At 44.5% G+C, this 19,505-nt stretch overlaps 4 protein-coding genes across 4 annotated transcripts; 1 reads left to right on the top strand and 3 right to left on the bottom strand.

The window, feature by feature from the left end:
- Window positions 1–5,896: 5,896 nt before the first annotated feature.
- N7520_005553 (P-type ATPase) lies at window positions 5,897–7,258 on the bottom strand (the record flags this gene model as incomplete). Its single annotated transcript, XM_057139487.1, has 5 exons — window positions 5,897–6,303; window positions 6,352–6,416; window positions 6,466–6,857; window positions 6,931–7,038; window positions 7,097–7,258. 5 exons carry the CDS (start codon window positions 7,256–7,258, stop codon window positions 5,897–5,899), a joined length of 1,134 nt encoding a protein of 377 aa, XP_056993493.1.
- Window positions 7,259–10,282: 3,024 nt separating this feature from the next.
- On the bottom strand, window positions 10,283–10,564 carry N7520_005552 (uncharacterized protein; the record flags this gene model as incomplete). The annotated part of the gene is made up of 2 exons (XM_057139486.1): window positions 10,283–10,488; window positions 10,516–10,564. The coding sequence occupies 2 exons, from the start codon at window positions 10,562–10,564 to the stop codon at window positions 10,283–10,285; spliced, it is 255 nt and encodes an 84-aa protein (XP_056993492.1).
- A 2,568-nt stretch (window positions 10,565–13,132) lies between these two features.
- N7520_005551 (Alpha/Beta hydrolase protein) lies at window positions 13,133–15,140 on the top strand (the record flags this gene model as incomplete). The annotated part of the gene is made up of 5 exons (XM_057139485.1): window positions 13,133–13,653; window positions 13,715–13,977; window positions 14,058–14,229; window positions 14,304–14,457; window positions 14,517–15,140. Coding segments are annotated over 5 exons (1,734 nt in total), but the record flags the coding sequence as incomplete, so codon positions are not given.
- A 1,498-nt stretch (window positions 15,141–16,638) lies between these two features.
- On the bottom strand, window positions 16,639–18,969 carry N7520_005550 (fungal specific transcription factor domain-containing protein; the record flags this gene model as incomplete). Its single annotated transcript, XM_057139484.1, has 4 exons — window positions 16,639–17,516; window positions 17,600–17,710; window positions 17,877–18,072; window positions 18,127–18,969. The coding sequence occupies 4 exons, from the start codon at window positions 18,967–18,969 to the stop codon at window positions 16,639–16,641; spliced, it is 2,028 nt and encodes a 675-aa protein (XP_056993490.1).
- Window positions 18,970–19,505: the final 536 nt, after the last annotated feature.

The following is a 19,505-nucleotide window of genomic DNA, read 5'->3' as shown; positions in this document are numbered from 1 at the left end:
CTTATGTATCGTCAAATTTACTTTCAATTTGCACTCAAATTTAAAGATTTTGAACAGCGCTATATGTCTTTCTTGTTCCTTTGATAATATTTCCTTGGTCATATTGGCGTTCCCTGCTCTGGCAAATGTTGGAGCTTTGGGTCAATCATTCAAGATTCTGGCTTGTCATTCTTCTCTTTGGCCCCTTTTTCTGAAATATCTCAAGCTTATCATCTTTCCCATAATTTATAGTCATAATTAAAGGCTCTTCTTACTTATAACGAAGATAAAAGGAGGTACCTTTGAAAAGTGCACTACGAACCTATAATTTCTATCCCAGGATATCTTTAAAATATATCTGTGATTGAGTTTTTCTTTACAACATTTATCTAAAAATTCGAAATCACATAAAGGATCTCACTCACTTCAAATAGACGGCTGTAACCATTCTTTGCAATACATGCACTCTAAATCATTTGATTTCGGTTCGACTATAAAACCGAGGGTATCAAAAAATAAATCAAAAATTGAGCCTTATACGTGCCGAAAATGTGAACCGACTGGACCCGTTTCACTCTCCACTATGCTGAAGTAGCTGATCATAATTTTATCGTATTAAATCCCATTTCTCCTGTGGGCCAAGTGTGAAGTTCTGAGATAAACTATCAGTCAGGTGCATCTATAGGGTGCCAGGTGCAGGACCCGTATAGTAAGAGTTTTGTCATACTAGCTTGGTAGTTTGATTTTCTGCCACTTTATCATGTGATTATTGTTTTGGAAAACTGGGCTCTGATCTCCTCTGTGCTTAGTTATGGCATCTGGTAATTTGAATGACTACACTAGCGGCTCAATGAGAGGAACGAAGGAAGCACTACTTAGGGGTCTTGTGCTAGGCACTTTCCTAAATAGGCTTAAATTGATACAGTATGGTTATTATTAAAATATCGATGTCTTGGTTTTCGGATGCAGACTAGTAGAATGCTAGTTAGCAGTCACCGGCCGTTTATCCTTTGACGTTATATGAAAGGCTTAATACTGACGTTAGTACTATTCCCCCTGCCCAGGGTTGGTTTTAGCTAATAAGCACACTTCAGATTGGTGTTATGTTTTGAGACAAGCGAGTGATCACTTACATTCGTAGTTTTGTATTTTGATTTCTGCCCCTTTTGTGGGGGGTGTTTGGGCAATTAGTCCCTATTCGCGTCAATAGGCACCCCACTTCTAAGGTTCCCAGACAGGACCCACCAAGAAAGATCCCCTCTTATCCTCGTCAATTTTCGTTCCATGTAATTTTTTTAAATGAAAATCCATTATGTCGTTGATAAAACTTCACAATCACTGGCCAGGAGACCTTCCCTCAATATTCGCCCGAGTGAAGAGCCAGTAGATGACTTTGAACAGGCTACTCGCGGCTGGCGGCACTTTGTACGAGAACAGTGGACTACCAGTGACTATGAAGATCAAAGAAGATGAACTCTTGTTGAGAGATGGGCAACTGCAAATCAGGATTTTTGCGACGTACGCCCTTCTAAATTATGCTTTTGAATGATTCCTAACATGACAAGAGAGCTATCAATCCCGAGCACCTGAAGATGAGCCATCTTCACATGAAAGTCCTAGTGTAAGAGGAATACCTGTATGTTTTGAGAAAACCCTATTTTTGACTTTCTTATAGATTTATTCTGGTCATATGATCGGAGATGTCTGTATTTGCATCTCCGTAAGGACCCTCATGACTCAAGCCCTCCTTATCAACTGCCTTCTTCCAATATTCAACTGGGAGGGATCCCACGAATATCTGGCCGAATCAATAACAGCTTTAATGTCTACTGATCGTGACGATACTACGTCCAGTTCCGACATTTTAAAGAACTTTAAACTTCGTGAAAGTGTCGTCCGACCCAACTTATTCGATATGCATGTGGCACAAGATGGGACTGTGCTATTTGAAGATTCTTTTCCAAAGCTAATTATTGACGACCGTACACTTATAATGGCGCCCCAGAGCGAGTTACCGTGCTCAAATGGTTATGCAGGGGTTTCCTGACCTTTCCGTCAAGTGAAAAGGAATTCGGATCCATTGAATGACGTTTTGCTATATATGGAAGACGACGAGAAATGTCAGGCGCCGGAGGGAATATTGGAAAACGAGTCGTGAGCAATCATATCTCTGCATATTATCCGAGTATGGTGCTCTAGGTACTGATCTTTGATGTAAAGTGTGGACTTGAAATGTCCATTCGCGGACGTGTATGTTGAACATACTGTACGCAGCCGAAAGTGGGTGTGCAAACAGCTTGATCGGTATGCACCAGGATATCGGCAAGCGGAGCAGGAAGGCAATGGCCTAGCCGTAGATTACGATTTGCAAAGGCTTTTGACCAATGATAGGGGCCCTCTCAAGATAGTAGAAGAGTGAGCACGCGGCCTGAAATCCGGTATTGAGCTGGCTATGAACATTATTCTGAATGCGATGCCTGAAACCGAGCAGCCTCGGCGATATGCAGTGTCAGAACACCATTCCATTTGGTATTGGGAATCTGACCAATAGGGCAGGGCCAGTCTCAAGATATTGTCTGAAGTATATGAACCCGCGTTGGCTGACAAAAGAATCCGTAAAATAGGTCACATTTATCTAGACAAAATGTCAAGATATGAAGGATTCATGGGTATCCATGAATATAAAATAGGATATGATATTTATTGACAGAAAATAGTAAAAAGCAAGAAATTGACACTTTCCTAACAGAATATATCACTGAAAAAGGTCCATGTGATCTAGAACTGAAAGCCAAAATAATGATGCGGTATAAACATAAAACATCGCCCCAAAAGCGGCTGTCTTTCCCCTTCCTCCGCACGTCGAACCTGTCGCAAAGACAACCACAACAAAAATCCTTACCCCAGAGCGAAGCATGCATCGTTGACGGCGACAAGCCCAACCATATGGAACCATGCATTGATAATGAGAATGATTGAGTGTTCACCATCTAGGTATAGATCCCAAGGCACATTGACTCTTGGGACCCAGGAAACTGCCGAGAGGATTGAAGCCACCGTCTGAAACTTTAGCCTAATCAGGCTTTGACTTTGTAATGGCATGCGGGCTTGTTTGAATATCCCAATGGCAAGTGGTATAGTCGTAAGAAATGGCAGAAGTATGACGGAATGAAGGCCCTGGAAGAGAGCGATTGGATCTCGCTCAATCTCAGGGCAGTTTGAATGGTGTGGAGGACAGAATATATCAGAAACTGCATCTAAGATGACAGGGGACTATGGATACAATGAGAAAGCCGGAGTAAATGACTATTGTGAAAGCCTTCCGAAGGTGATTTGTGCATCTGTAGTAGAGGTTGAGCCCCAATCTAGAAACTTTGTTTAGACTCTGGCCGCAATATGTTTACCAGGTAGTGCAGTTTTTTGAGCTCACAGGGTATTCCACAATGCCCATACAGCTAGTACTTGAGCGAAATCGACCCAGTCAAGCGCATTACGTGGATGGTGCGTCCATTAACCCGTCTCAAGAGGGAGATTGATGGTGTAAAAGAAAACGAAAAGTAAATGCTCCGTGGAGCAAAAGACATTGTCAAGTGGGTAGAGCAATGAAGCTTCTTCAGTGCCCTTATCTAGCCAAGCGTGGCGTATATGAGGAGCGAAGGAGAAGACCAAAGGATAACTCTATTTAATTGTTAGGTATTCTGGAAGATTCATAGTTCTAGCTTCACGTGCGCAGAGAGGAATACCCACAAGCTAATAATGGCTAGCAGCATGTTATGCGATCACTGTTGGGACTCAGAAGGTATAACGTGCAGGAACGGAATATTATGAAACGTAAGGGAGAGACGTGGAAAGTGAAGGAAGGCGCAGAACGAGGTGCCAAAAGAAAGTGAATCAATACGTAGCCCGGACGATGAGCCGAATTTTCTCTAGTGAGAGTAGGAATGCTCATTTTTTTTTCGAACGGCAGTAAGGATTGACGATTATGATTTTTGACCCGTTGCCAAGTCGTACTCGCTTTGTGTAGTTCAAGGCCGCCCCAACGTTGCATTCGTCTAATCGGGGTTTTTCTTCTTTTCTTTCTTTTTTCCCCTTAGTACCTCAAAGGGTTAAGTCTACGGACCCGATCTAAGACAAGACTATAGACAGTCGTCCTTAGCGTCCAACAATCAGAGCCTGGCCAAGCGGCGCAAGGGCCACGCTGGCATCAAACGAAGTGGGCCGCTAAGCTCCCTCGGACTAGTTCCACCCGAACTCATGGCCCCTGCAATGCACGGCAAAAACAAACCTCGGCTGGGTCCGAAATGCATTGTCTCCTTTTGCCAAGATCTGCTAGTTCAGTAGTCCAGTACATGTTGTGTTGGTGAGTAGAAGGCCACAAATGGCGCGGGCGGTGAGTGCGGCCAACGGTTTCTGGGAACCATTGAGAACCATTGGCTGTCGATGCTCAAAAAGTGATCAAATAGTGTTGAAAAGGGTACTTTCTTTCGGAATACCCTATTTTTTAGTAGGGATTCATTTTTATGTTTATCTATACTGCTATCTAATATCTATAAAGAGTTCGGATATATCTTGGTATATTTTCTATATTTAGTAGACTATGAGATAATTAGATCACCACTTCAAGAAGATGTATCTGATGTTATAATAGAACACTAGAGGAGCTTTTTGGGCTATTAGGAATCTAGAATACAAAATTTACCCCCGATTATCTTAAAAAACTTACCAAGCTAAATATTGAGTAGTTAGGCAAAGGTGATATGCCGATGCTCAAAATACCTGATAGTTAAAATGTGTGTTTCTAAGTCATCCAGAAGGGGAAACCTAGCTTCCCGATTTCATCAAAAGAAACTTCCAGCTATTTCTAAAGCCTGGGTAGTTAGGGATTGGTCTCAATGATTTCATAATACTCTCAGTCAAAACCATTATTTTGATAATACCGCGACGGAAATTATGCTAAAAATCCTTTTACTTCAAAGCAAGACTTTGGAGAATAACTGTTGTTATATGTAATTGAAACTTCCACGAATAATGAAATAAGACCAGGTGGTTCATAACTCGAATTTATTATAGTGAAGATACCACATCCCAAGTGAAGGGGCCTTAATAACAAGTCACTGCACTACTGTTGTCAATTAATTTCTTAATTGGATTAATTATAATCTGTCGGAGATGAGTTTGGACTCGTCACCAAAAAGGAAAAGTACTGAACTTCTCTACCAAGCTAATAGGAAAAAGAAAGAAAAATGCTTCTTAGACAGGCTCCTGTAGAGGCAGGCGGAGAATGGATCTTGAAATGAGTATCGGACAGCCAATTCATTAGACGTTTGCTTCGATCCAATCTTTAGATGTGTTCGGCACGACATTTGGGAAGTCTTCGTGTTGCACTGATTTTATACAAATGACAGCACCCCAAGTAGAATGAGCCTCATCTCCTCCCAAAGCGGGTCGCCACCGTCATCGCCATGGCACTCTGAATTTATGAGATTTTTATGATTCGCGTAATGCATATCACAATTCGCAATTTCTCGTCTCCAGCACATCAAGCAGCTCAGAAGAGACACACCAACCATAGTGGATTTCTTTAGCTCTATAGGTAGTGTCGCTCAGGCTGAGATTTTTCCCAGCTTGAGAAATGCGGGTGACTGTCACTAATAATGGTACCTCACAATGCTAGTAGGTTAGAGGAGCAAATCAGAGGTCAAGTAGTACCGCTTGCCGCCAATGTTCTCCCCCCTGCAGTTTCCGCCTGCTTCTGTATGAATGGTATTGCCCTTCACCACCGTGATATGTTCCGATCAATATTAGTGGCGATGCCCGCTGCGCCTGTCATCAGAGGGTCAGCTCGAGGATTTTGCGCGAGACAGATTCTGGAATGCTGTCATCAATATGCCTACAAAGCTCTGTGGGTAACCTTGACTCATTCTCGTCGCTCGCTAATCACGATAGACTCATGAATACGAACATGATTAGGGGACAGACTAGTGAATCCCTGATTTAAACATTCTGTGCTGCTATTCGCATCGGCGAAGTGCTGCGTATGTAGCGATGATACCGTTGTCACCATTCTCTTTGGGTCATCGATATCCGGTCGCCAGCAGCTCGGGTCGTTTTGAATCCGGTTCGTTTCTCCCTTAGTACTCTTCGAACCCTTCATGCTAGTGAGCGGGTATCTTTGTGAGCTTCCGAGATATTTCTTGGGTTGGCTGACTCCTTTTGTTCCTTCCAAGAACCAGCGGAATAGTGGACGAAGGGTGATAATACTGCCAGCCACGACACCAAGGCCGGTTTCGAGGACAGACCAGATTGCGATCTGGTAGGTTGAGTCTATAGATTTGTTAGTGCGATTCCTCTCAATGAATATGGGGGACATACAAAGGAAGTCGGGGTCTTTGTAATTGTGAAGGAACGGAATTCGAATCGTGACGGCCACACTCGCACTAGTAACAGTTAGCATATTTCCCGCATCCTCATTTTCAGGCCACATACACAGCTCCTAGACTGAGAATTCCTCCAACGGCAAGCTTCACTCGTTGATTCATTTGCAGATTCCAAACGAGGGTTACTGGTAAGATACCCAGCGAAAAGTCACACAAAATAGTAAGCGAGCTGTATAGATAAGCGATAGCTAACAACACATCCACGCTCAAGCAAGTGCCTGTAGCAGCTGTATCAACTCGGCCCCAGAAGTAGGACACAGGGGTGCAGTCGAACAACAGGACGAGCCAGAACATGAGGCCAATAGCGATAGCGGTGCCGATAATTGTCCAAAGGATGACGCGGTGCAACTTTGTCACTGAAAGTCGGAGTAGGGCGACAGCGATGGAAATCTTAGCAAAGGCTGAGGCAAAGACGTAGAATATTTGGCAGAGCCACCAAAGCTATTCGTGACTTGAAATTTAGAAGCTGTAGATTTGGGGAGGTCTCTTCGAATCGTATTCACAGCAAACTTACCAGCATCGCCCTCTTATAAATTTCCGTGCTAGTAAAGTCCTTCATTTGATGGCCAATACCATTCATCGATCCAATTATACACGAAACAGCAAACGCTGCAAAAAAGGCCTGAAATTATATTAGTAGCATATCATCGAATTGTGTATCAAGTAAAGCATAACATTACCAGTGCGCAGACCATTAAGGTGTCGTCCCAGCCAAAGGCTTGAACAATCCTTACTCGGACAAAAATCCTCAATGTGACCGCGATGGCAGATAGTATCAACATGACCATGGAGACCGTGAAAATGGCCAAACTTCGGCCCTCCAGTGGCATTGGACTGTCCATCTTGAAGGTTTTTTCAGCACCTATAGTGTTGTTAACAAGGTATCCTTAGCTTTTCCGTAGCAGGCTGCTAAAATGCAAGCCGATGGGTCGTTGGTAATTGCAATACTGATCGGCATTTATAATCAAGAAGTCGAATCGAATCTATTATAGCTTGGAAGTGGGTCTCCAAGCCACCAGATCGAGCTATTACTTTATGAAACAAGAGCAAAGCGGGTTGAACTACCCGTTATACTCAAGTGTTGTAACTTAGTAGCTATAGACATTTCATTTGTGATAAATACTGCTACTCTGAAATTTGAACTGCAAGCATAGCTTTGGGCGTAATTCGCAAATTTTGCGGAATATTATATACTTCAAAGAAACGGCGGTAACTTCTTAGAAATGTTCGTATGGTGTTTCACCCCCTGGAACACCACCATCCATTCGAAGAGTCAGGGACCAAACTACCAGAGAGAGTCCCACATTGAAGCCGGGTACCCACGGCACTGAGTAACATAAGTATGGATAAACGGGAAAACAGTTCATAACGCGGATGAGACGCCCCGCAAGTTTCCCAGTTTGACTACAGCAGATCTGGATCGTGATTTTAGCCAAAGTGGGACTAGCATTGCGCCAAGAGATGTTGCCACCATTTCTACTATTACGCCAAGAATGAAATAATATTCACCAGCAAGAGCGCATAGTGCTGAAAAGCAGCGCAGGCAGTCGTGGAACCAAGCATAGCATGCGAATATCTACGGTAAAATTGCGAAATTTTCTTTGTGACAAAAAGGAGTGATGCGAAGCAGGCACTAGTAAGATGTTTTGAATCGCGCTTCTTATCTTATCCAAAGGTGGAGAGTCTCTGGGGAACCTCATGGCCTTCAATGACTAGGGGGAACCGGGACTTTTAGTGTGAAAAATTCAGAGTGTTCAAAGTAGGCCTTTAATCGAATACGTTAGCATGGAATTATAGAATAAGACGACTAGTTCTTTCTTGCTGGTTTCCAGGACCGCCGTAATGACTTATGACATACCGCTCGAAACTATCAGACCCACGTCTCCCCAAAAGTGGGTTCCTCAGGGAGAAAGTGGCTTGCTCCTGGGCCAATAAAAGTACATTGTGAAAAATTTTCGCGCAAGTCCCTTAATCGACTGGATTTTTCCATTTCTTTATCACCTTATTTCGAGAGAGGGAAAAAAAAACTCCGCCAAACAGAAAGGAAAAAGAATGTTTGGTAAAAGCTCAGAAATATCAAAGCTAAAGGTTTGAAATTATGGTACTTGTCGGTGCTTAACTACATTATATATTTCGTAGAATGGAATTTATCCCTTGATCACTATAGCACAAGCCTCGTTTCGAGGTACACCATCCAATGATCCAGTGGCGATATTCTTCAGTGGATAGAGTGGACCATGTACCATATGGACAGCCACTTCTCGCTTTCCTAGCCTCTCTTGGGCCGCTTTTACCCACCAGAGAAATTTCCAGGACCATAATCACTCTGTACTGTGGTTTCATGGTTTCAATACCTTAATGAGTGGCTCGAGAAAGGTCTATTCATCCCTGTCATACGTTTCACGTCGGAAGAATAGAGTCCTGAATCTTCACTATGAGCTAGTGATATATGCCAAAGGAGAAATTTGCGGGTCCAGGGCGTTTCGAAACTTTGCTCTCTTTCCGACCATCAGCCACTTGATTGTGGGCACAACCCTGCATTAGTAGGAAAACTTAGTTCCCAGCTAAGGTACTAGTAGGCGTCAAAATTGCTCTTTTATCCAGTCGTCTTATTTGTCGTTATCGGCGTGGATTGGCGGTTCTCGAGCTTTCTTTCCATTATTATTGCTTCTATTACTCCGTCTTTCCAACTTTGGTATCAGACCGAACATTTTCGCTGCCGCGCATCCATTGCAATCTAACTTGACATTGTAAAAATTACATTGATACTTCATACTACAGATGGATGCTAGTCACACGGCCCCGATTCTGGCTCTCTCTCGACCCTACAACCACGCCGGGTCGGATCCACGAGGAGAGGGGGAAATGTTACTGAGGCGGAAATGCTCACATCACGACGAGAAAGGCCACCTCGAAGAGTCAGATACCCTGCGTTGAAGGATTTACATCACCACACTCGAGGGTACCTTCCATCCTTGGGCCTGCCGGACCAAACAATTAATCATCATCCAAGGTTCCTGATACCGCGCAGTTCTCCACCAATGAGGCTACTTGGTTCTTACTACAACGATTCGCCATCGCCATCGTCCCATTCAAAAAGAACCAGGAATACTTCTGAGACTAGCTTACCTCCATCAAATGCACATTTCAGGTGTGGTCAGGGCCACCTTCGAACTACGGATCTAGCGCGAGTACCACCAGCAAATTCACCTGACTCCTACTCTTGACGTGGCCCGTAGCACATCAACCACAATCGATGATTTATTTGGGGAATCTTCACTCTCAGCCACAGATTCTATTTCTGATATCCCGTCATCTTTCCGGCATCTGCCGTTACTCCAATATGATCCCCAACTACGAAAAACAGGTCTCGTTGCACTGCTGGGCATTCACTGTGGACCCAACGCTCGTGAAAGCTTCCATATCTATTGCGACAAACAGCGACTCCAACCATCGGCAGATTGTAGGGTGTTTTGCCTTGAGCCAAGTTATCCCACCTAATTGGGAATTTGAGCCAGTGGAATTAAGGATCTTCAGTGCCAATTGAAGTGCTGAATGGGATGAAGGAAGCAATCTGCCTTGCAAAATAATGGTAGATTAGAACTGATTTCTAGTGTTGGCAAGAGAGGCAAATCAGGGATGACACAATCTCCAAGTCCGATCTCGCGTCTTCAGATTCCATTTCATTTATGCCGTCGCGGCCACTTGTCACTTTCATTTATAAATCGAAAGAAGACTCAAGAGTCTCTATTGTGATTTTTGGTCTGCAGGACGCCTCTTGGGGGGTTTCTCCTTTAAATGCACGGAGCGAGTCTGTCAAGGAGGCCATTAGTACCAGAAAGTTGCACATCGAGCAACAATGCAAATTAATAGTCGTACTCCACCCGTTGTCTGACAGCTAGAATGGCATCGCGGTAGAAAGCCATACCGATACTTCGCGGATTTAAGATTTTGATCTGCCGAATCGACAAGAACCGTGACACATCTCGAGGGGTAAAGTCGCCGCTGGCAAGCGCTGTATTTGCGAGTGCAACTTGTGTAGCGATATCTCCATCCGGATCAGACACAACTACTGAGGCGAGATTGAACTAGTAAATACAGGCAAGGTCGTGATCAATAGCGAGGGTTGTGTATGCATGTGTTTCCATCGGGGAGTCAAAGACTGCCACTTGTTTGCAGAACGCTGAGATCGGCGCTATCGTCAGCCGGTCACACGACCGTGGCCCCCTCTTCAATGTCCGGCCAGCCGCTGAGGAAAAGACAGTGCTCATGTGACTCGGATCCAGCTTTATCACACCGGGTTCACACTATCGGTGGCTTTCAAAACTGGAATTCACGTCGCCAAAGTGAGTAAGTTTCGCCAACCAGGTTGTTCGCGTCAAGGACCGCGGCTTCGATGACCTTGTTGAGCGATGTCACCAGGTCGTTCATCTCATCCCTCAGTGATGTTGTCAGTCAAACGTCTCGCGTCATGGGGGATAACCTGTCACGAAGCCGAATGGAGCTTCACCGAAAACAAGGGCAGCTAAATTGTTCTCGCGAATTGGGCCAACGTAATGGGATTAGCCTTGATCATTCCAAGAGATGATTCCAACGAACTCTGGCATTGGATCAAGAGCGTAAAGCTTTTGCCAGCGGTCGTGCCAGAGGATACCACCATTCCAAAGCCAGTTCTCGTTTTATCCTACCAAATTCGTGTGAAGCTAATGAGAAATAGAAATCATATATGGCTTCCTAGATGCTGGATATAGGAGGCATCGGTACGGTTACCCATGGTTTTATTTTCCCATGGCCTCGCTGACCAGCTAAACAATCTGTCGGTTACTTAAAGATTCCCCTGTGGAAGAAAGCGGTTCTAAGTCCAAGTTATTATTATCTTAAGATACTTTTATACCAGAGTCCACTAGGTTTAGATCAATAGCAAGGACTAGGTCTACTAGGTCTATTAATGGTTATAAGTTACTATAAGTAGAATAGGCTATCTTATCGTCTCGATTAAATTATATTCAAACTGATTCTCAAAGAAATCAAGGGTTGTAAGAGAGAGAGAGATAGGCTTTATACCCCGCACTCTCTTAGTAAGGATAGCTAAAGTAATATGAATGAACATTAAACCAGTTTTATAACCGTTCTAGAGGATTCTTGCCTGAACGTAGAGCTTCATCGTCAGGGTCAAGATACTCTTGATGAATATTTAATCACCTCAGCGACTTTGCTGCTTTTACTAAAAGCTTTACTAGACGAAAGTGTTGAGCAGAATCTGCCCCTTGCGAACTGTGGGGCGTACGGTCCGCCATTTTAACTTGCCTGTGCAGTATACGGCTATAATGTTGTCGGAAAGGTACTTTGCCGGGGCTGTGTAGAAAGCTGTCCCGCGAAGTATAGGTATATAGGATCCTGCTGCACCTGTTTACCTGGGTACGATAGAGTTGGTAAATATTTACTTTCTGCACGGGACTGGGGAGATTCGTCATACGCTCGTTGTGGGTTATTTTGGGGGGGATTCAGCATATAGCAATCATGGAACCGACGCCGCGGCTCTAAGTGACTTATAGGCCGAGAGAGGAGATCAAAGCACTGGGAGAGATTATTGACAATCTTCAGCGGGATAACGTTTTTTGGAATGGAATAAAAAACTCAGGTGGTTGTTGATTATTGAATTCTATTGTTCTACCTTAAAGTGTTGGCAAACCCCAAAGCGATCACGAATAGTAAAAATACGGTTGTGCTAGTTAGATTCAGTAGATGAACAACGCTTACGGTTCCTATGAAAGCAAGTTTGCCTGACTGTTATTGATTTCGAATAGATAAGAATATGTTCATAGCATAAGTTTTCGTCTATTAATGAGGCCATAACATGCGTATAATATTGTATAGTACTCACAGAAACGAAGCTGATGGTTTTCATTATCACAACAGGAAACGAAAGTGGGCCCTCGCATTTGAAAGGACGTTGAGCCTAGCAGAAATGGCGTCGATCCCAGAAAAACGAAATAATTTTAAAGCGCTAGCGTTCGACTTAGTCTGTTATTCATTGAAAGTAAAATACTTTCGGGATATCATTGATTCCCGCCGCAATCCTAAAATGCTCTACTGCACGAAACAGAAAGTGCCTTGGGGATCCGATATGAACAAGCTAGGAACAAACAGCTGGGAACAAACATTTTACGGATATAGAACAGGCACGCAAAGGCCGTGTAAAGAGCTAGTCTCTAATGTATGATTCAGGTCGATTGAGTCGACTCTGAAACATGAAATCGAACATTTTGATGAATTGTAAAACGAGCATTAAGCATAGGCTGCACAGATGAGGAGAGAGTTTGAGGATAGATCTTTACTATAAAGTCACCGCCAAGACCATAAGTATTGTATACAAGGTGCCAGAATACACACGTAATTTCGCCTCGGATGTAGAGTGCTATCGGCCAAATAAGCAGGTGAAAATATGATTCTCGTGGTCCTATTCATATTCCCTCAGTCCGGGGTTGCTGTGGGGAAATCTGCATCGGGCCCCCGCACTGATCATAAGCGGTCTTGGCAAGCCTTCGGATCGCGGAAAACCGTCTCTTGATCTTGACGTCTGTATGAAAGAAAGGGTATAAAAATTGGGGTAACCCGAAGGATTGTCAGGTTTAAATAAAATCATTCATATCCTAGTCCCATATCTGTCCCCACTGCTTTCTCCTCTTTCCATCGTTGGAAACGTCTTGACCACTATGAGTGATATCATCGAAGAAATCACTATCATTCAAAAAGAGATATCCTCTCTCAATCTTGAGGTTGCCCGCTATAATGGGTTAGAGCCTGGAATTTCTTTTCTACCCAAAGGATTTCAAAAGACGGAAAGCTGCCGTCCCTTGCAGGTAGACACAATCTGGGAAAGAGACATAACAATCCCACTCCGAGATGGAACACAGCTGCGAGCTGATATATTCAGACCTCAGAATGCACCGGATAAGTTACCGATCCTGCTTGTCTGGACACCGTACGGGAAGACGGGAACCGGTGAGTTGTTTTTAGCCCAACAAAAGCCTTGCAATTTTGGTACTGTTTCTTATGAATGCCCTGAAGGAATGTTTGACCTAGACCTTGTCCAGGGACGTGACGGGATACCACGTGAAATGCTCAGCGGCTTCCAGTGTTTTGAGGGTCCAGATCCAGCCGAGTGGAATTATCATGAATACGCAGTTGCTCAGGTCGATGCGAGAGGGATATTCAAGTCACAAGGCAATCATGTGTAAGTTCACCTACAATTTACAGCAGGTCTCATGCAACACGAAATACTAAAAAGAATATAGATGGCATGGAACTGCTGAAGGCCGTGATGGCTATGATACCATTGAGTTCCTAGGTCAACTCAAGTGGAGTAACGGGCGTGTTGCCATGATAGGAAACTCATGGTTGGCCACCTCGCAATGGTTCATCGCTGCCGAGCGTCCATCCCATCTTGCTTGCATACTTCCTTTAGAAGGTCTGAGTGATGTCTACCGTGAGACCCTCTGTCGTGGCGGAGTACCATATACGCCGTTCTGGACGTTCCTCAGGGATAATGGGCTGTATGGTAGGAGAGCCATCATTTTACAGACTCACATCAATCCAAACTACTCATACTAATTTCAACAGGAGAAAATTAACAGGAAGATGTTATTTCCATGATTGCGAAGTACCCGCTTATGAATGAGTTCTGGGAAGATAAGAGAGCCAAGGCCCACCTTATTGAGGTACCGGCCTATGTCCTCACAAGCATGTCCACAGCCTTGCACACTGTTGGATCAACAAGATGCTATGAGGATATACCCCACGAAAAGAAGTGGTAGGTGCTGTATATTTCTATCGGTTTTCCTCGCCATATATTGCATCTGGAGATGGCAAGTTAACTTTGTTAAGGCTTCGACTCAATCCGACTCAGGAATGGCACGATCTCTATCAGTCAGAGACCATAACTGATCTAAGAAAATTCCTTGATCACTATACAAAAGGAATTGAAAATGGATGGGAGCAGACGCCAAGAGCCCGGATATCAATTTTGCGATTTAATCAGGTATTTTCTTTACCCCCCTTGAGTATCTACAATAATGAGGATGGAGACTTACAGAACAGTCTCCAATGGTGAATTTGCCATTCTCCAATTGGCCTCCCCCCAACGTCAACTACGAGACATATTATTTGACGGATGCAAATGGACTCACCCCAGACCTTGCCAAAGTGGCAAGCGGAAGCATATCATACCCGAGCGATGCACCTGCCTTGCAAATGGATAAAGATACTGACGAGGCTATATTTAGTTTCACCTTTCCCCAGAAATCAACTCTAGTAGGGCCATCAAAGGCGATACTTTTCATGTCATGTCCAGATAACGATGACCTTGATGTCTTCGTCCAGCTGCGCAAACTTGATCATGACGGGAAGATTCTCCAAAATATAAACATTCCATTATCTGATCTGGGTGTTACCTCCTCAGACGAGGTAGATGATATCAACACACTTAAGTACCTGGGTCCAACAGGCGTACTGAGGGCTAGTCATCGAACGCTAGACAAACGGCTATCAAAGCCACATTGGCCGATGCACGACCACGCAAATACACGACCAATTGTCCCCGGCGAAGTGGTGAGGTTGGAAATAGGTATATGGCCTGCAGCTATACAATTCGAAGCTGGAGAAGGTATTGCTTTGAAGGTATCGGGGCATCATATGACCCTGGCTGAGTTTGTGCCGCTTCGCGGTTTGTTCAAGAATGGTAATAAGGGAAGGCATTTTGTGCATTTTGGAGAGGCTTACAATAGTCATATTTTGATTCCGACCGTGTTTGCTTAAAATTCATGCGATGCATATTCATAGCCGTTGATTTTGTGGACGCTATGCACCAAAGAGAGCAAAAGAGATGTGCATTCACACCGGTTCTTTAATTGTCTATAAATTTATCGTTCATTCATTTCCAATATCACCGGCTCGTAGATCTGGGAGAGTGGGGCATCCGACTAGCTGAGAAAAGTTTAGAGCCCGAAAGAAAGATTCATATTTTTTAGGGAGTTGATAATGCGCCCCCGTTACTCCCATCCCCAGGTGACAACCGATGTATGCGCCGCTTTGTAGACTAAGCGTATTCAATTGCTTGGTAAATCTAACACCGCATTATCCCGGATTTTGGCTTGCCTTATGTGTCGTGGAAATGGTCGTGGTCGCGGTCGTAGTCGCGGACGAGCAGGACAGAGAGGACAGGATTATACTAGGGTGCGGAGGTCGCAGAGAGGGAGGAGGCGCTATCGCTGTCCCCGAGAGAGGTGAGATATCGCTACGGCGTAGTCAGCGAGACCACCAAAAATGCTGAGTGATAAGGATAAACATATCTTAAGTCCTAGATATAGTTTTTTGGCAGGTAGCTTGATAATACGCGAAAAGACCTATTTTTCGGGCATGAAAACCTGCAGTACTACTACTCAGACCAGAATTTGTAGGAATTGATTGGCAGAGAGTTGTTGCCGGGTGTATTAGGCAAAGAGAGGAAATCCTTAGATGAAATTTCGATAGCAGAAACTGGTGCCCGATAACGGGCCTGCACCAGATATGCGACAGGTTTGGACGATTTATCCACATTCATGAAGGCCTTTTGGTTGAATTTTCTTTTTCAAAAAAAAGGCCAAGTTCAGGTTGGTTATAGAGCGAAAAGGTGGCAAAATTAAAAGGATTTCGTTCGATCTGTATGGATTACCCTCATCGTCACATAGGCGATTGATTGAAGAGCGCTGTTATGATTTTTTTATTTGCAGATTCCGAAGGACTTGTCATTCGCCGGATTGACTCTCAAGCTAGAGTTCGAGAATCTACCACGTGTGATACAATAGGTCGCATCACGAGGGATGGTGGGGATTCCCGTAGATAGGATACATCGGCTCTCCGCAACGGCACCCCGCAATCGTCATGAAAATCTCCGGTACGTTGCCAGGGCATTCATACAACGGTCATTCCAGAATAAAGATTTTTTACTCCAGGTAAAATCTGTCAGCTAGCTCTAGAGGACTGATCCCATAACAATGATGACACCTTGTTATGATCTTGACAGAGAAAGTTTTGCCCAGCTATGAGGAAAGATAGTGTGGATCGGTACGAAGGGCATTTTTTTTGAGACCAGATGAAGATGTTTGAATTTCAATACAAGAATTTGATGCCCAACTTTATTGGCCTTCGTAATGGTGTTTTTAATCAATAAAGAAGAGAGCGCTCAGTCTGAGCACATGGGGACCTCTATAGGTGTGGCCTCATTGAGAAGCGTGCTCACGCAAACCATCAAACCTTTGCGAAGGGTAGGCCATCCTGTCCGGGACCCAAGTACTCGTAAGAGCTCCTTCAATAATCGTTGCGAACTTCCCGGACTGGACAGAATCCCAACACCAGTGATATGAACAAGTATCCCCGAGTCACCCTGAACCCATCGTTCTCTTACAATTGGATCGTGAAATTGATCAATTTTGAGGAGCGTGCCAAGAGAATCTAGTTGTGAAGGTTGCTCAAGTACCACGTCACGCTTTAATCGCTCAAAGGCCCATAGGAACAAGACAGCTATAAGTAGACAAAAGTAATGATAGCAGGCAGTGGTGGGAGCTAATCGGATTTCACCGAGTAAAGCTCCTGCGTGTGCGACACATCTCCTCGAGAGCGTGGGATTTTCTCGCATCCAACCGGTGAGGTAGGCTTCAGCTGCGGCTATATCCTGCTCTGACGCATACCATCCGGAATATGCATAGAGCTGCTTCAGCGGAATATGCCTGATAATCCCAAGCAAATGGAAAATTGTTTTCCACGAATTCGAATTGCTCGTGTTTGTGGGTGGCGAGGGTACGGTTGTTGAAGCCAGCGCCTCATATTTCCAGTCTAATGTCCTGTATGATAATGATGCTCGCGTATTCGGATGTGTGGTTTGGTCATCGTGACTAAAGTCGAGAAGCGCGCAGGAATGTGATGCATCTATGGCACGTCGTTCTTCCACGAACAAAATGAGATATAGTACCATTTTATTGAAGTCTGACGAATGCAGTAAAGCATTGTCCGAAGTCCAGTTCATGGTAAAAAGCTCATGCAGACTGAGTGATCGTAATGTATCTGGCTGATGTGAGCAGCTGCATGACCCAAACTCGACCATTGATATTAACCATTGCATAATCTCGAATGAGAACTCCATTCACCTTCATTGCGAGTTTTCCACAGATCATCGGACGAAGGAAGTGTCTGCTCGTGATCTTTTGCAGTGAAGATGGGTTGCATTCCCAAAAAAATGGAGATAAAGCAATCTACCACTAAAAGAAATTAATCAATTGAACGAATAGACAAGAGTGAGACACAGGCATAAGAGTCCTGTGATCTGGCATCTATCATAGATTTACTAACCTGAAAAGCAGTACGCAAGTCGCCTTTCCGATTCCCAACGAATCCAGGAATGCCATTGCCCACCCGATTGCATACTGTTTACCTCGGTAGATAAAAATGAGCCCTTCGAATCAGAAGTGGTGAGAAACGGTCGCATCAGTGTAGCAAGCCAAGCTCGTTGAATCTGCAAATTGACGATGTTATCTTTGAAACCAGTGAACATGAGGCTGACGACATTTAGCAAGGCACACTGTGCTAATGTCATTGTTTCATAGCTCCGAGATTTCAGGGCCTGCAGGTATGTTAATAGATAGACACAAAGGCAAGCCGGTTGGTTGCCACATACATCAAGAGGAAGAGACAATCTCAAAAGCTCCGTGAGCATGGAGGCATATCTAGCACGATTCGTAACTCTGGTATATTGGCATCCAACGGATGCCACGGCCAGAGCGAGGATCCAAGGCGTGTCTTCTTGCTCTAACAAAGATGGATGAATGAATGGCAACTGATCATCAAAGTGCTCATAATAGAGTTGGATAAAAGAATTAAAAGTGGAAAATTGCGGAAATGGAAGATTTTTGTGGAGAATATCAGACTGCTGATCATGGAAGGCTAAGATAGCCTCATAGGCACAATCCAAGCGCGTTCTCACATGACAGAAGTTCTCTGCCATGGTAATATCGTCGTCTGTAACTTGCATTGTGAACAAGTGGACGGGTGTTGAGGATCTCGACTGGCGCGGCTCTTGTTGCTGACAAGTCGGAGAGGAAATTTCAACCTGGTTTCCGAATTCTCGGGCTGGAGCAGGGGCCTGAGAATTTAACGTATAAATGCTACAGTCTTGGATGGTTTCCGCGTTTGGAGAAAAGGCTTGGTGTTCCAACGGCATCCCTGGTTCAAGCTGTAAATCTTGGACAGTGAGGTGACCTTCAGAGAAGAGATCAGTGTATTCGAGCGTCCAAGGAAAATCAACATCCATGCCCAAAGCTGTTCGCGGCATATTTTCAACAGCTAGGAAAGCAGGAGGGTCACTCTCTGAGCTATTTGTGACATTCGTGCTCAGATGGCAGCTGGTCGGGCCAGACGGCAACTGAGAGATCAACAATGGCATCTTAACGGCATCGCCGACATCGCATGGTGGAACGAAGGCCGCTGGTGATCCGGGACTCGATTCTGGAGTTTTGTCCATCGAATTATCAGTGTAAGATAATCCGCTATTAGAGATTCGACTGCGGCCACGGTGAAGGCAGCGGCGATCTTTACTCAGACACCTGGCACAGGGAATTCCACCAATGCATTTCGCCTTGTCTTGGGAACAACTTTGGCAGGCACTGGTGCCTCTTGAGCGAACAAGAAGTCCCTGAGCGTCTGCTCCATGTGTTACAAGATGTCGGGCGAGGGTATCTCTGTAATAAGAATGAGTGAGCTTACAGTCCGCTGAATGAGATATGTCGCGAAAAGGAACTCTCACTGTCTTGAAAATGACCGCGAACATATGGGACAAGCATATGGGCGGGCTCCAGAATGACGGCGAAGGTGACGCTCAAGATGCTCGCGACGATTGAATTTATTCTTACAGAGATGACATTCCATATTTCAAAAAGAGAGGCACTTAGTAATTTCTAGTTCATGAGCGATTGCCCTCTGATGGTTCATACCAACCGGCTCCACTCACTAATTTGGAACCCGTGCACTCTGGATTATGAGGAGTATTTGGGTATCGTT

The sequence above is a fragment of the Penicillium odoratum genome (assembly GCF_028828045.1).
Source record: "Penicillium odoratum strain IBT 22623 chromosome Unknown utg000005l_segment0_segment0, whole genome shotgun sequence".
Classification (NCBI taxonomy): Eukaryota; Fungi; Ascomycota; class Eurotiomycetes; order Eurotiales; family Aspergillaceae; genus Penicillium; species Penicillium odoratum.
The sequence above is the reverse complement of the archived record's forward strand: the minus strand, read 5'-3'. Positions and strand labels throughout refer to the sequence as shown.